At 37.1% G+C, this 16,378-nt stretch overlaps 1 protein-coding gene across 13 annotated transcripts in view; it reads right to left on the bottom strand.

The window, feature by feature from the left end:
• Positions 1-424: 424 nt before the first annotated feature.
• The window catches only part of TLCD4 (TLC domain containing 4), an 80,140-nt gene continuing 64,186 nt past the window's right edge, over positions 425-16,378 (bottom strand). For all 13 annotated transcript variants that reach the window (XM_048497001.1, XM_048497006.1, XM_048497002.1 and 10 more), the window contains 2 exons: positions 14,870-14,943; positions 425-7,285 (listed from right to left, as the gene is read on the bottom strand). In XM_048497001.1, coding sequence (XP_048352958.1) covers positions 6,970-7,285; positions 14,870-14,943 — 390 coding nt within the window. In that variant the 3' untranslated portion in view covers positions 425-6,969. The remainder of the gene's footprint in view (positions 7,286-14,869; positions 14,944-16,378) is intronic.

Raw genomic sequence — 16,378 nt, 5'->3', positions numbered from 1 at the left:
GAACCAAAAAAAAAAAAAGTTAACAGGAAATTTTTGAATTGTGTAATGAGACCTTCGCTTACAATTGGGAATAATCCAAATGCTATGTAATAAGGGACGGAATTGCAGGGCACCTTCAGCAACAGAACATAGTGTAAAGGCACTGACACAAGATTACTTTTTTTCTTTGAAAAATGTATCTGACAATTTGCTACCTTTGAATAGGATCCAAATTATGCCACTTCCTTCTGCCTCATGGAGATGCTGGCTCTGTACACGCAGAGGTTTTGGACTCACCCTTCAGGAAAAAAAACCTCTAGTTGTCCTGTTTTCACAGTTTTGAAGCATTTTTATTCAGAAGTTTCAAATGAATACCAAATAATGCCTATTATGGTAGGATTCAGATGGACACTTGCCATTTTAATAAAAGAATTCCAAAGAGAAATAACTGCATTCTTTTCCTTTTATTCTTATGTACCAGTACCTTGAATACACATGCAACTTATTGCTCATAGACATTATTGCATATAACCTCGAACAAGATCAGCCTACACATATTTTACAAAACAGCAAGGCTTTCAAATACCAGCAAAGTGCAAACTCATGTGTACGCCTCTCTCACAAGCAACATGTAAGACTAATCAAGCAGATGGTCAGATCATATTAAGTTCACAAATCGTACAGCCACTTCATTCTACGGAATCAATACATCTCTCCCCATTTCTTGTGCCATTATAATTTGAAGCAACATCACTGCTGTTATTGTAGGATATCAGTTTATTATGGATAGATTCGCAGATGTCATCTTCATTCCATCCCCGTATGGAATTTCAGTACCACCTTTATTAAACTTGTGCTATGATTTACTAAGGCCTCCTATCAGACTCTAAATTGCACTCTTTTTCCCAGCATTAATTTGCCGATCAGCAGTGCTTTTGATTTGTTGCATGGATTTTAATTTTGTGAATTAAAAGAAAACATATAACATTAAAACCAGCAGTACTGCCTGATACATGGATCACTTATTTTTTTTAAAAAAACAAACTTTTGGGAGAAACTTAAGAATGGAAATAACACCCAAATTCATGGGACTGTACACTGGAATCAGATTTCTGATTATGTTCCATAATACATTTCAACAACCAGCAGCAACTGCTTTAAAAAAAAACCTTTCTGCTCTACATTTTAAAATCTCACTTGTTCATTTGAAATATGTTATTCTGTAACGTTAAACCACAATCCCTATCGAATCTGATTTATGCAGTTCTAACAGTTTGTTTCTTCAAAGAGAGGATCTAACTAGGTACTTCAACGCTAGATAATTTTAGCATAGGAATGTATTACAGTACAATAAACAATTCTCAGGATTTTTTCATTTGTTTTCTAATATTTATCTTCTGGATACAAGGTGCCTGTACTCATATAATACCAGTTGGACTTTTAGCTTGATTTTTCAGGTAATACGAGAATACTAGTGCAAATATGCTCAAGTTCTTAGTTTTCCCACCAGAGGGCTAATAATTTGCCTTGTGATTTTAAGCGTTAAAAAAAACCCCAAGTATTTTATGATCATTATCAGTGAAGTCAAGCTAATACATACTTTTGTTTACAAAAAAATCACAGTTCCAAAAACATGTCAAACCCAAGTAACTAGTATGAGGATATATTTTGTTGCCTCATACTTGTTTTAAATCATTCATATAAGATATTGGAGGGCTAAATTGTAGTAAAGACTGACATGTTACAAAGGATTGTCAAGTTATCATTGTCTGGGATCAAAAGAGTTTATACTTCAGGTGTACACAAGGTCTTGCCTGCATGTACTGTGAATTTTAACCCCCCCCCCCCCCACACACACACACACACCAAATGGCAAGGCGGGCAGCTTTCAAACTAGCCACTGTTTAAAAAAAAAAACAGCTTACCATGCAGCACGGCAAAGAACAGGTCCCAAACCAAAACTGAATTGTACAATTGATTGTACAGTTGTACAATTTCTTTGCCACTAAGCAACAATTAAGGTTTTCTGCTATGCAGCAAAATGTAGTCCTCATCTGGGCCATTAAATCTGAATGTTGATAGCAATTTTTGTAACACTAATATATTTTGTTATTTCTGGAGACGTTTTAGGGGTAGTATTAGAATAAGACAAAAAGTGCGTAGTAAAGCTAAATTTGAGTTCTTTGTTATTTAGCCTTACATTAGGGATCTTTCTGATCATAAAAACTCCTTCGCTAGAGAGCCAAACTCAACCAGGACAGAAATGCTCATGCATTTTTGGTTGTTCCTCAGCCACAAAGTTCTAAAATGGACAAACAAGACTGTTTCTTCAAATTTAGGTACATGCTGAAGCAACATTTTTCTATAGATAAAACTGAAGTTATGGCTAGAACTGCAAAATAAAATGCTACCTGTGAAGTTGGTCCTATTGACAACTGGCAAGTTATTGGACTCAGTCCACCAAGAACACTTCTTGTGATATGCACTACCAAAATGGGTGCAAGATGCACAAGAAACCTCACTCCTAACACTTCAGTTCTAACCACACTTGCTAGGCAAGAACCACTGGACTCTGTGGGATGCTTTGTTAGTAAACATGCTTAGAGATGTGATGTACAAATCATTCAGAGGGCAATGGGAATTGTGCCCATCATTAGGTACTGCTTAATAATGATTTCTTCCACCAGCAAATTCAAACTTGCCATAATTATCTTGCCAACGTGGTTCCTGTTCAGACATAAATAACCATCCAGTGCCATGCTCCTGGGGAAAAAAATCAGAGGTGCCCATGGTTGCTTTTTAACATGAAAGATTTCAGGAACTTTGCATGTATAGTTTGACCATCAGTGTCATGAGTAGATGGGAAAGATGCACAAGCATTCTAGCCACTAAGCAAGGAAAATAGGGGAGTATATAATATGAGCCTTCAAGAGGCACTTGCCATAACTCAGCCAGGCTTCATCCTCCCCCCCTTTTTTTTGTCTTCGTGCCATCTCTCTACTCAGCGCATGATCTCCACATACACCCTCAAGTACACGTATAAAATTTATGTACAGGCATGTTTGTGAAGGTCAGAAAAATTATGTGGAAGGTTGAATGCAATCCAGTGGGCACACTTTGACCATTCTCAACCCTTCAGTATTATGCTATTTTGATAGTAAGAGTTTATATAATTGTATTATGAGAGCATTCTAAAATACACTCAATTGAAGATACACCCCTCAAACTTAAGGTAGGAGGATAGCAAAGAGTTTCCAATGGATACTACCAGAAAACATTCACTGCCATAGCATGCAAGTTCTCTTCATGGTGAATCATATCTTTAAAAAAAATCTTACGTTGAATGAAAGTGCACACTGCTTTGGTATTGTGTTAGTAAAGCAGTTTACCTTGTTTAAATAAAAGTGAGCTTTCTGATCATGCATCTTATATGTTTTTTTGGTGAAAATAGCCTAGCATGGTACATGCCAGTTCCTTCTACAAATAAGGAAGTTGTATTAATTCCAATATATATAGCATTTCAAATGTAAAAACTTAAAGAATATGCTCTCCTGCTCCAGTAAGTAAAAGGGAAAAAGGGAAGATAATAGTTTATTTATATCATTTTCCAGTAATAAACACTGCTGATTTAACACCGCTTATGAACCAAATCCATGAAGTCCATATTGATTTCAATACTCGATAAATAGCACTTTCAGTTATCCGAAAGGTTCAGTGTAGAAACACTTTGAACTTTCCAAGCTATAGGCTATGGTACAGGGAGCCATATGGAAAGTTTTTACAGATACTGTGATTTTTCAGAAAATTTATCTTCAGACTACAATCTTTACAACGCAACTGGAAAAAAACTGGATGAAGGCTTTAGCTGCCTAGTACACCTTTTGGCTATCAGCCAGCTATACTATATGTATGAAGGGCTATTTCAAATAGTACAACTGAAATGTGTGGAAGAGGATTTTCAGATGCTGCAAAGTACTGTCATTCTCTAGTCCAATTCAAAAGCAAAGTGAGTTGCAATGTATACTAATCGTGTTCTGCTGTAAACATGGGATGCTACATGATACTGTGTGGACAAACTGAGAAGCAGCTTTTGTCCTAATGCCAACTCCCAGAAAAATCAAAAGGCCACAGCCATTTAATTCGGCTTTGCCCACACACTAAACCAGTATGGATACAGATACTTAAAGGCCACCCCTGCTGATTCTGCCAGACACCCGCATACACATTTGGACTTCCTTGTTCAATGGGATTTGGTACCCACAACTGGATTCAATTTGTAGCAATCATTGTAACAGTAGTGAGGAAAGCGGGTCTTTCAGAGAAGAACAACATCCTTATCGCATCTAGGTGATTGTAGTGGTGGAGATTTACCACTCTGCTATGGCTGCTACATAGATAATGGGACCTGTGCTTGAAATGATAAATCTCAAAAAAGTTGCGTTGATCTTAAAAGTGTTCTGTGAGCAAAACAAGTCTGAACTGATGGACATGCACAGAAACCCAACCTTTCACAGCCCAATCCAAGGTGGAGCAGTAGAACAGTGGCTGGAGACAACAACGCAGCACTGCCTCCAAAGAGGCAATTCAGTGGTGCGGGCACTGAGGGGAGAATGAGAAACTCCTTTCTCTCCCAGGAAAACCCACAGAGGGTTGCACAATTAGTTCTAAACCAAAGCAAGAGGAGCTTCACAGTTAGTTCAGTGTTCCTGTATTGGTGAAAATCCATTTTCTTGAATATTGTTCTTAGCACATTAGATCAGGACATTACTTTCAGCGAAATTTTAAATGTAGGATTTAAAAAATATTCAGTCCTATTTCAACTGTTAGCTCAAGGCAGCCACTTTGCAAATAGCAAATGTATTAGAACCTGTAACAAGGCACTTTACTAAATCAGAAATGGCAAATCAAAACAAGAAGCCCAAACAGCACCCAGTACTTGTCAGCAGAGAACAGCTGTCTTATATCATGTAACAAGCCTGGACTATAAAAAGTATGGGTCATTCGCAATCATCACATTTCCACCAAGGGGGAAAAAGCAGATATTTATATTTGAATTTTTACAAGGTTTTTCTGTCCCCCATTCCTACCTTTTGGATAGAAAAATGACTATTTGGTAAATAATAGCTGCAGGCTGGTTCACACATTGATGTGTAGTAATTGATGACTCAGAGCTGAAAGTGTGAGTGGTCTCCACTGAAAGTCCAGTTTTCAAGGGAACCGGAAATCTCTTTGATGGCTTTTGAAATGTGACAGATCTTTCACGCATGAAAGTCACTACTTGTTTTCCCAGACCTTTAAGAAATAAACATGATTTGAACCGATGATGATTTGAAGTGGTTCAAATGACATGACAAAGGGGGGGGGGGGGCTACTTAAGATGACAGCACTCTTTATAATCTTCTAAGACCATGAGCTTGTTTACCAAGATACACAGAATTTGGAAAGGTCTGAAAAAGTAAAGAATCTGCAAGTTTTAGTAACACTTTCTTTATACCTATATTATCTAGTAGCCACAGGCTATTATCTGTTTCAGAATATGAATAATCTGTTGTATAAGATTTGCTAAAGCAGCAATAGGCCAATACACAATAGGAACATGAAGCCTGCTCAAAAATAAGAAGTCCAAACAGCCTGTGTTCCTGCATATTTTCATCAGTCGTAAAAATAAACACCATATTAGCAGCAAATTATGACACACAATATTTAAAAACTTTAAACACAAACACAAGTGAATATTTGATTATTTGAGAAACAGTTCAAGAATAAATACAGAAAGAAGAAAATCTGTAGGCAATAGAAGAGAATGTGTGTACAATTAACGCAACTATGTTTTTCAATAATTTTATCTTTACAAAGGCTTCCTTTCAGTTAGTCTTCATCATCAGCAATGCATGTTTGCAAATTTCTGTTAAAGGCTCCGTGACTTTGAAGAATAGCTGTTTTATGACAGCAATTAAAGTATGAGCTTTGTAAAGCTGCTGTTGAAAGGTAGAAAGAATTAAAGAAAAATGTTTTTGAAAGAAGTATAATTTGGTATCAGTGGGCAGTTTTTTCTAACATATTTTAAAATGAAAATGGAATGAAATTAGAAAAAGATTAAACTTTGCTTGACAAATTCAGCAGCTATTTTGATACTAATGTACAATCCAAACTTATTAAAGGTTTCTCGTTCATTAAGTTATACACCATAAAAATGTCTTAGTTATATGACAATACACTAAAAACATATACATGTCCCAACAGCCATGACACAGAAGTAACCCTGGAGTAAGAATTTTGTTTTTATCTCCAAATAGCATAACATGCTAACATGTGATGGAATCCAGATAATTTTTTAAAAGAATGAGAAGAACAGCAGTTTATCCACAGCAGAATATAATGAGTTAAAAAAAAGAAAAATAACTCCCAAATTCTAATTTAGATCAGTTTATGTAAAATTACTCTATATATCCCAAAAGGTTGTATCCATGCATGTAAGGCAGCAGAAAATGCAGTAAAAGATCACAGATTCAAAGAAAAATACTTGCAAAAATGTTTTTTAAAAAAAGTTGTCAAAACAGGAAACCTCAGCTATGAACACCAAACACTGAGAAAGCAGAAAAACATGCCAGGAAAGTTGTCATATTAACATAACGTAAACTAGAGATCCTGACATTCACAGGCATTAAAAACACATTAGTCGAAGAAACCTGAGTGAAAATTCTTAGGAACGTAGTGCTAGAAGAGTTTGTTCCTTTACAGGTTCATTTGTGATTAAAACATGCTGCCAAGGTATATGCAGCATATATTTGTTTCCCATTTCAGCAAATGTTAAGTCTTTAAACGAAGTGGCCCTGGGTGCCCAGACAGCCAGACAAGGGAAAGGCTAAATTTAAACAGAGGTAATGCCTTCTTTCCTTAAGAGAAAATTTTAATGGCAAAAGTGTGTATTGTTCATTTGATGAACCAAAAACAAAAAAAATGCTGTCAAGAGGTGTTTTTTTAAGTCTTCTAGTCAGATTTTCCATTCTTATGAGCTTTGACTTCTCCTTGTCCAATAAGACAAACAACTTTGTAACATCCCTTTGTAATTTTGACCATCCACATTAAGTTCATGACATCCAATAGAATGCTAGAGATAAACCAGGCGCTTTGAGCTGCAAATCCTAATCTGTGGAAAGCTTCTGTTCCATATTCAAAAGCAACATGGCTATAGTAAACTGGCATGACTGCAATCCTCGCCAGGAAGAACATGACTGTCATGAGTATTCCATTGATAATGTTGCCTTTTGAAGACTTGGAATACCCCAACACTTCAAAAAACCACCTACAAGAGAAAAGATATTCACACAAATCAAATCGTATTCACACAAATCAAATCATACTTCTTTGCAAATGGTAAACACAAATTAGCAGCTGGGAATCAGCTATACTGACATCTCATTTATGAATTCTTGCCTCTTGTAAATATTTTATTTGTAAACACTTTCTTTTTAAAGAGTTTCAAAGAATTCTTCGGAAGACTTTTTTTCCTAATGGTATAGCCTTTTCACGTGACTATGTTGTGTGACATACAGAGCAAATATGGTATGTTGCTTACTGCAGTTGGAAATTTTGTAACTACCCTGTGTTCTTAATAAGCCACAGTTTCACTAAATATTGAGTTAGTGAAATGGCTTAACAAACAGGTTGTTCCAGGAACTGTGACCTACTGATAGGAACTGAATTGGAATTTTAAAGCATGGTTTTATACATGGTTTGTTCACTGGTTTGTGCTAACTGCAGTTTGTTATTATGTTTGAATGTGGAACTACTAGTTTATTAAGTTGCACTACTTTCCCTCACTGTGCAATTTTAAGCACAATTACACCCTTCTAAGTCTACTGAAGTGAATACATGCTAGTATAGTAAATAGTATGGCAAGCAAATTCTTACATCAGTGTTTCTTCTCTGTCATGGCTACTGCATACTACATGGGTAATGTAGGGTGTAACTCTTCATATAATTGCACTGTTAGCCTCCTGCACAAAGAGAAGGCAGCACAGACCGATGGAAACCCTTGCAATACCACCTGCATGGTGCTTGTAAAAGACATCCATGATCACTGATTGCTCACCAAGCATTCAGACATCATACTAAGTTATGACCCAGGAACCATTTGATCAAACTCCAGTTAGTTAAAACATCTAAATACAGTCCAACAAGGCAGGGATTGTTGGTTTGCACCAGGCTAAGTTTAGCCAGTTTAATAACTGGAGTTTATACCAACTGTGATTTGTTGTGACATCTGAATTCACAAATGACATTTTGTTCAGTAACATTACTCTTTGTAGCTGCCAGGTCACAGAGATGAGAGTATAAGGAAAATGTCACCCTTGCTATACTGTGTTCAGGATAAAGATGATAGGAGATCTGGAAATTCATCCACCATTTCCTGGATCATCTTTGTTCTAGAATGCTCTGCTTGGGTCCTAGTGCCTACCTAGGTCTGCCCCAAGCAGAACATTTTAGAACAAAGACGGTCCAGAAAATGGCAGATGAATTCACAAATCTCCTGTCTTCTTTATCTTGAATAGGGAATAAGATACAGAAAGGAAACATGAAGCAGACAATCAAGCTCACACACAAACCAGAAATGTATTACTTACATCCAGAGGCATTCCTCCCTCTGGACTCCCAAAGGAAGTGCCCCCATCCCCCATTGTTTCCAATGGGAGCTAGTAGGAGATGGGGGCTACACCTTTGAGGGTCCATAACTTTGGACCCCCTGAACCAAACTTCATCAAACCTGGGTGGTATCATCATTAGGGTCTCATGAAGAGACTCTGAAATTTTGGTGCTGTTATCTTAATAATTGCACCCCTGACAGCAGGCACCCCCTAAATTTCCCCAGATTCTCTTTTTAAATCCACCCCCTTTCTGCCAATGCTTGTTTTCTTTCTTTCTTTTATTCTCTCAATGCCTAATAAAGGTTGTTGTTGTTGTTGTTGTTATTATTAAATCCACCCCCTTCAGCATGGATTTAAAGGGAGAATCTGAGGTCCCCAGTTTTAACATTGAAAGGGACGCTGTTTCAGGATAGGGGAGAATCCACCACAAAATAGCATCACTTTCAATGTTGTTTAAACTGGGGACCCCAGATTCTCCCTTTAAGGTGGATTTAAAAGGAGAATCTGGGCTCCCTAGTTTAAACACCATTGAAAATGATGCTGTTTGGGGGTGGATTCCAGCATCACTTGTTTAAATGAGGGAGCCCAGATTCTCCTTTTAAATTCACCTTAAAGGGAGAATCTGGGGTCCCCAGTTTAAATAACATTGAAAGTGATGCTGTTTCCCCAAACTGTGGGGATTGGATACAACACCATAAAATGTTTTCACAGCAGTAATAAAACATTTTGAAAACATTTTGAAAATGTTTTCTAAAAATTATTTCTGCTGTGTGGCACCCATTGCTGTGTTCAGATTTGTGAGTTGGGGATGTTTTATAATGTGATGGTGACTTTGAAACAACCTGGTAGAAAAATATCATTGTTTGGTCACGGTGGGGGAAGGTGGCTGCCCATGGGCGGGGGGGGGGGGGATCAAACCCAGGTTTTGCCCAGGGCTCCAGTTTGCCCTGGTACGCCTCTGCTTACATCTGGTAGACAAACCAGTTTATTGCACATACTACAGTTTAAACAAACTATGGTTTATTGTATCTGAATACATCTTTAAATAACATGACCAAATAGTGCTATTTTTAATTTTGTAAGTGAAAGTTCCTGCTTTTTGCCGACAGATTGAAATGAATAGAATTTTAGCAATGAGCTTTGAATTTAAACTAGGTGTTGTTAAAGTCTCTGACCTAAATGAAAGTACAAACAGATCAACATTGCTCCATTTCAGCTTGCAAAAAAGTGCTGGAAGGTAGAATGATCCTATTCCATGCAAAGGCCATCAACCCTGTAGCTTTCCTACCATTACAGTCATTCCCCCTGGAGCACAAGGCAAACAGACTTACATGACGGAACTGGCTTTGTTACTGAACTTTTGAGGGTCAGCTCCACACCACATTGTTGAAGTAGGAATATGCTCCCCAACCTCATACACGCATTCAGTCTCATTTCTGGTACTGGCATGATTTTCCTACATTGTACTCTTTCTCTCTCACACACACCTGTCCTCTGCATTATTATAGCTAGAGAAATATGAGATGGACCTATGGAAAAACAGCAACTGTGCTCTTCTCTAATTTACCAATTTGGCAAAGAAGGGAAGCAGGATGATACCAAAGTTTCTGGTAGGATCTGTGCTCTGGCTCAACTCAAAGGGTATATGCTACTAGTAAGTGAAAATGATAGAGCACACAGTGACCTCTTTTGCATGCAACCATGCCATCTGTTTAAACATGAAAGCCACAGAGGCTCCAGTAAAGTAATACTCCATACAGAATTCCAAGGTGCAGGATAGTAACTTAGATTTGGTTCAGCAAAGAAATAGTCTCAGAGGAATACATCGACTATGTTATTTTGAATTTGTAAAAGAAATGTGGTTAAATCCACTAGTTTGAAATGTGCTGCCTCTTGACAATTTGAAAATGGTGCTTTGATTGTTTTTAAAGGTTGCAGAGCTCATAAGTTAAAAATACAACTGAACAGCACACTTGGTTGTTTTCATTAATGCAATAAACAGATGTTTGAATGTGAATAGCATTATAAACAATTTATATTATCTACCATCTGGTTCTCCTCAAACTTAATTAATTGATTTATGGAAACTGATACTAAGCACTTCACTATAATACCCCTCAGATCACATTCTGCACTTGTCAGATAAATAGCAAGTTAGTTATTCTGGGGACACTTCCTTTATTCATTTATAAGACTTTACCCCACCATGCTCTAGAATGGTTCAACACAGACACCACAGAAAGACAGATAATTTATATTCATAACATCAGCAAGATGACAAAGTTTTCAAGAACATTTTAAGAATGTCTTGAGTGTTCATTACAGTGATGAATATTTCCTTTCCACTCTTTTTTTTCAAAGAAGCAACTGCCCTCTTTATCTAGCTCCAAGAAGTGAAAGTAGCTATCCCTGATACCCTTCCATACTGAAATGCAGTATGTGGGAGTTGCTGCCTTGTGCTTCTTTCTCCATCATAAAGGGAATTTCAGAAGTCCACTAAAACTATCATGCTGGAAGATCCAGCTTCATATTTCCTTCTCATGGTCAATATTATCCCAGATCCCAGAAAGAGTGAGGCCTATTTGAGGGGAAAGTGTGCAGTTGAGGCATTATTTTTTGTATTGTGAGAAGAAGCTATACCATAATTGTTAACGGCATTATTTTCAATAGGCCATTATACATTCTAGCAGAAGTGAATACTTTGAGGATATTATTTCTTATATGCACACCAGAAAAGTTAAGCAAAAAGTAAATATCCCAGCTCTAGTGTAGTCTAAGAAAGGTCAAACTCATTTTGACCTGTTATCAAAAAGTCAAAAGCTCCTGCACTGTTCCTTGCCTAAGCTACAGTGACAAAAGGAACCAGATTCTCAAGACTTAGAAAGAAACATGTGAGCTGCTGTATCTAAAAATATCCAGAGTTGAAAGGAGAATGAAGGTATGAATTATTCAAGATAATTAAAAAGGAAAAATGATGAGTTAGCACCTTCAAATTGTAAGCAGAAATAGCCAAGCCTGATGTTTCAAAAATATACCTGTGCATTATGCTAAGTTGCAAACAGTGTGCCAGTATTACTTGAACAATTCATTATAAGTAAATGCTCTTATTGGCATACATAGTCATGAACGTATCTTAAAACAAGATACTAAAATGTTGGCTATGGAATCCATTATATTGTGTTGGGTTTTATTAACAAAAATACCTATCTTAATTCTCAGACCATGCTTGCTCTTTTGACTTGCATTTATCCTGATGGTTTTGATGAGATACTGTATGTATACAAAAATGCTACCTAGCAAAGTGGAAGGAGGGTGCATCATGCCAATGTATATGCATTTCTTCAACGTAAGTACAACTGTTTAAAATGCATCGATTTGGCAAAACAGTTTTGTATTCCAGAGAAGTGCCATGTTAGGAAGTTGCAGAGAAAACTGTGGCACACATCAAACTAAGGCGGATTCTGCATGGGCCAAAAAACAGTGGTGTGAAAACAGTGTAAAATGGTTTAATATAGTGTAAAAGGGTTTACACCATTTTCACATTGCTGTTTTTGGTCCATGCGGAAACCGCCTAACAGATTTATTGTGGCACAAACTTTCCTTAGCTAGAGCGTAATTTATCAGATGTAGAAATATATGATGCTTATCATATAAAGAAGGGGCAACCCTCAGTGGCAGAGCATCTGCTTTGCTTGCAGAAGGTCCTTGGTTCAGTCCTTGGCATCTCTAGTTAAAGAGTAGTATGTGATGCGAAAGACCTTTGCTTGAGACCCTGCCAGTTAAAGCAGGCAATAAAGATCTTGATAGATCTGGTCAAGGGCTTTTAAAAAGAACTATAGATCCAGTTTACACAGGTATCATCAGTGTATCTCAAGTAGAGTGTTTGGGGACAAGAGATGCTGTAAATCTGCCATGGGTATATTGGCGTAATGGGGGTCTAATGCCTTTCAGCTGTCTACATATGAGAAGTATATACTCGCATATAAGTTGAATTTTTCAGCACATTTTTGTGCTGAAAAAGCCCCCCTCGACTTATGAGCGAGTCAGGTGGAATCATCAGGATAATCTCTTGCTGATACCAGCTAGGTTTGGTGATGTTTGGTTTAGGGGGTCCAAAGTTACGGATCCCCAAAGTGGGTGCTCCCATCCCCCATTGTTTTCAATGGGAGCTAATAGTAGATGGGGGCTACATTTTGAGGGTCCATAACTTTGGACCCCTTGAACCAAACTTCACCAAACCTGGGTGGTATCGTCAGGATAATGTCTGATACCAGCCAGGTTTGGTTATGTTTGGTTTAGGGGGTCCAAAGTTATGGACCCCCAAATGGGGTGCCCCGTCCCCCATTGTTTCCAATGGGGCTACATTTTGAGGGTCCATAAGTTTGGACCCCCTGAATCAAACTTCGCCAAACCTGGGTGGTATCATCAGGAGGGTCTCCTAAAGATACTCTGAAATGTTGGTACTGCTAACATAAACATTCCTCCCCTGACCAAAAATCCAGTTTTGTAGGATTTTAATACTTGTGTTTTAGCTTGGTTGCTGGTTGAGCTAAGGTTTTTGTACTTTTAAAGTTATTGTTGAGACCATATTGTTTTTGTTGACCCTCTTTTCCACTTACAGAACTAGTTTACTGTTTTTCTTTGAAATAAATATTCAAAAACTTTTAACCTACTGATGCTTCAATTAATGTAATTTTATTGGTATCTATTTTTATTTTTGAAATTTACCTTTAGCTGCTGCATTTCCCAGCCTTGACTTATACGCGAGTCAATAAGTTTTCCCAGTTTTTTGTGGTAAAATTAGGTGCCTCTACTTATATGTGGGTTGACTTATACACGAGTATATACGGTATGTCAGTTTATACAAAATAATAAATGGACAAAAATCTGGCTTAAAGAGGCAATATTTAATAATTCCAAGAAGAATATTAAAATATCCAAAGATGTACTGTTTAATAGAAAACTCATCATTACTAAGCAGAACTTCTAAGGGAATCTTCAGTGTGAAATTGCAGGATTAGAATTTTCAAAAAGTTTAACTATATTTACAAAAGCTTTAATAAAGACTAAGTATTTATTATCCGCTATATGTGTTAATCAGTTTAACAAAACTAGGCTACCTGTTTTTATAAAGGTTGCTCATCTTATGCTGAATGCCTTTCAATTTTACATAGAAATGTCAAAGCCTCTACCTTCTTATTTCATAACTAATTGGCACCAAATCATTCACATTTATTTCCTTACAGCTATATCTCTATATATATTTGTAATAATCAAGGATACTTCATTCATATCCTGGAACAGGCTTGAATAGTTCATGAAAACTCATACTACACTGAATGTTAGAGGAATGGAAACGGTGGATCTAACGTTAATGGTGAACCATTCTGTTAGAAACAGGGACCACTGTTAGCAGAGTGGAAGTTTAGGATCAATTATTAGTCTTTAACCTGCCACAGTTGGTAAAAACTCCATCCCTGGGGCACTGTTTGCCCTCCCCCAACTGGCACGAAGACACTGCTTTTGAACCTCGCTCCCTAAGCACCGGCGAAGAGCACTGGCATGAGGGCGCCGCTTTTGGCCTCTCCGGTTCCCCGTTTACTTACATCTCCTCCCTGCGCAGCTCTGGATGGCAGGAGGGACACGCCCATGCTGCCCTCGGAGGGCAGTCTAGGCATGTCCGTCCAGCCATCCAGAGCTGTGCAGGGAGGAGAGGCAAGTAAACGGGACTACCCGAGGGAATTATGCCGGTGGAGAGCCGTTTCCTGTCGCTGTGCAGTTGCAGTTGTTTCAAACAACTTTTTGCAAAGAAATCTTAATTTAACTTAGAAGCCATTGTCTTTTCCATGTACCGTCATGTTGTTAAGAAGTTCTGCTTGGAAGTGGACAAGTAACTACATGGATACTGATGACAATGAATAGCAGTTGGAGAATATTTATATAGTTATCCATCTGTATTACCCACTCAGAAAGTTTAGCAGTAGCCATTTTGAATAATTCAATACACTACATATTTACAATTAGTAAAGTGATTTATATTATACTTCTTTCATCATATTTGTCCTCTAAGCAGCCCTACAGTTACTGTTTTGCAGAAGGGAACTGCAACTCGCTCAAGATTAAAATACCAAGTCAAGTCAGAAGTAGGATTTAAACCCAAGTCTTCCCAGGCCTGCAATCACTGGACTACTAAAAGTCAGGAGGACAATTAAGTTTATTAAAGTAAGAAAAATATCACCTACCGCTGATTCACAAAAGGGGTAGAGAATTCTGCAAGCAGACGAAAGTTAGCAAAATATGCCAATAATCCTCTATCCTAGATAATAAAATAAGCATTAACAACAATTAGGAATATAAATCTTAGAAAATTAATTAGAACTATAAATTCTGCAAATACTTCTACTTCAGTAGCTGTTCTCCTGAAGAAAAAGCTGGAGCAGAATGCCAGTGATGGACTGGATGAGAGCCTTTCCCCACAGATATTTCTCTGCCCTATAAGTTCCACTACTAATATTCTATTGCAAGGGCTGCAGTATGTTGATTTATGCTTAATCAGCCTCATGTATAGAGTAGAAAACTGACCTGTTGCCAACATGATTTTAGCATGACATAATCTGTTGCCAACATTAGGACTGAAAAAACCAGCTACTTGATAGCATTCTAGGAAAGCAAAACATTAGGAATTTGAAGTTTAAGTCATTAAATGTGTAAAACTATTGCAAGGTTGCTCTGCATTTTAAATTAATATCCTGTCGTTTATAGTCTATCTGATGACAGCTGCTGCACATTTGATGAACCATGAAACAATCTGTGTAATTTCAAAAACTGATTTGTGTGATCCACCATCAACTTAATAAATATTTTTACCAGCTATGGCTACCAATAATTTATGTTACCAATGAACAATTTTTCCACCCAAAATCTACACGTGTTAATCGTAGCTCCATAAGAATTGAGAGATGAGAAAATATAAGCAAGTTTGAAAAAACAACAGCCCATTAAATAAAAGTTGTGTCGTTTGTTGCCTTTTCTGAAATGCGTTATTTTTTTCACCTTATAAGCAAAAAAGAAATTGATTCCCAAGTGAGGGACAATGCTTAGAGAGAAATCTATCTAAGCACTATGGAAAAGATGAGATATTTATTGTATTTCAGCCAAAACAAAATAAAAAGTTTATCATCATGAAAACAATTCTGTAAAATGAGCTCATTCCAGAATTGTTGTTGCATCTACAATACAAAGCAGAGCTGACAAAGCAGAGCTGAAAAAGCCCAAGAACTCATCACAAAGACCTTGGGGTAACCACATTAGCCTGAGGTGTATGTTTCTAGCAATCAACTTCAGTCCATTAGCAATCAATTTCAGTCCATGCTGAAGGTAAAATATTTAAGAATATTTGAAATACTCAGAAGTTTAAAAAAACTGGAACAGATGGGACGATGCACAACTAATAATAAGGAATTCAGAAAGGAAATAGATGGAACTACTAAAGAGTTGATCAATTATTAAACTGTTATGCATGCATATCAACAGTGTGCATGAATGACTGAAGGGGGAGTATAAAGATAATCTGCAGAATAATATTTATATGGGTTACAACATATGAGTTTTATTTGCAATTTCTGTTCAACATACAATATACATTCTGAATTATACTCTTAGCTGTTGATAGTACCATAATTTTTCATTTAACCCAAATTACGATTCAGATCGTACTTTTTTTAACTTATTTTTTAGTGTATTGTAGAATT

This window comes from Sphaerodactylus townsendi, linkage group LG05 (genome assembly GCF_021028975.2).
Source record: "Sphaerodactylus townsendi isolate TG3544 linkage group LG05, MPM_Stown_v2.3, whole genome shotgun sequence".
Taxonomy (NCBI): Eukaryota; Metazoa; Chordata; class Lepidosauria; order Squamata; family Sphaerodactylidae; genus Sphaerodactylus; species Sphaerodactylus townsendi.
This window is presented reverse-complemented; position numbering and strand designations above follow the sequence as displayed.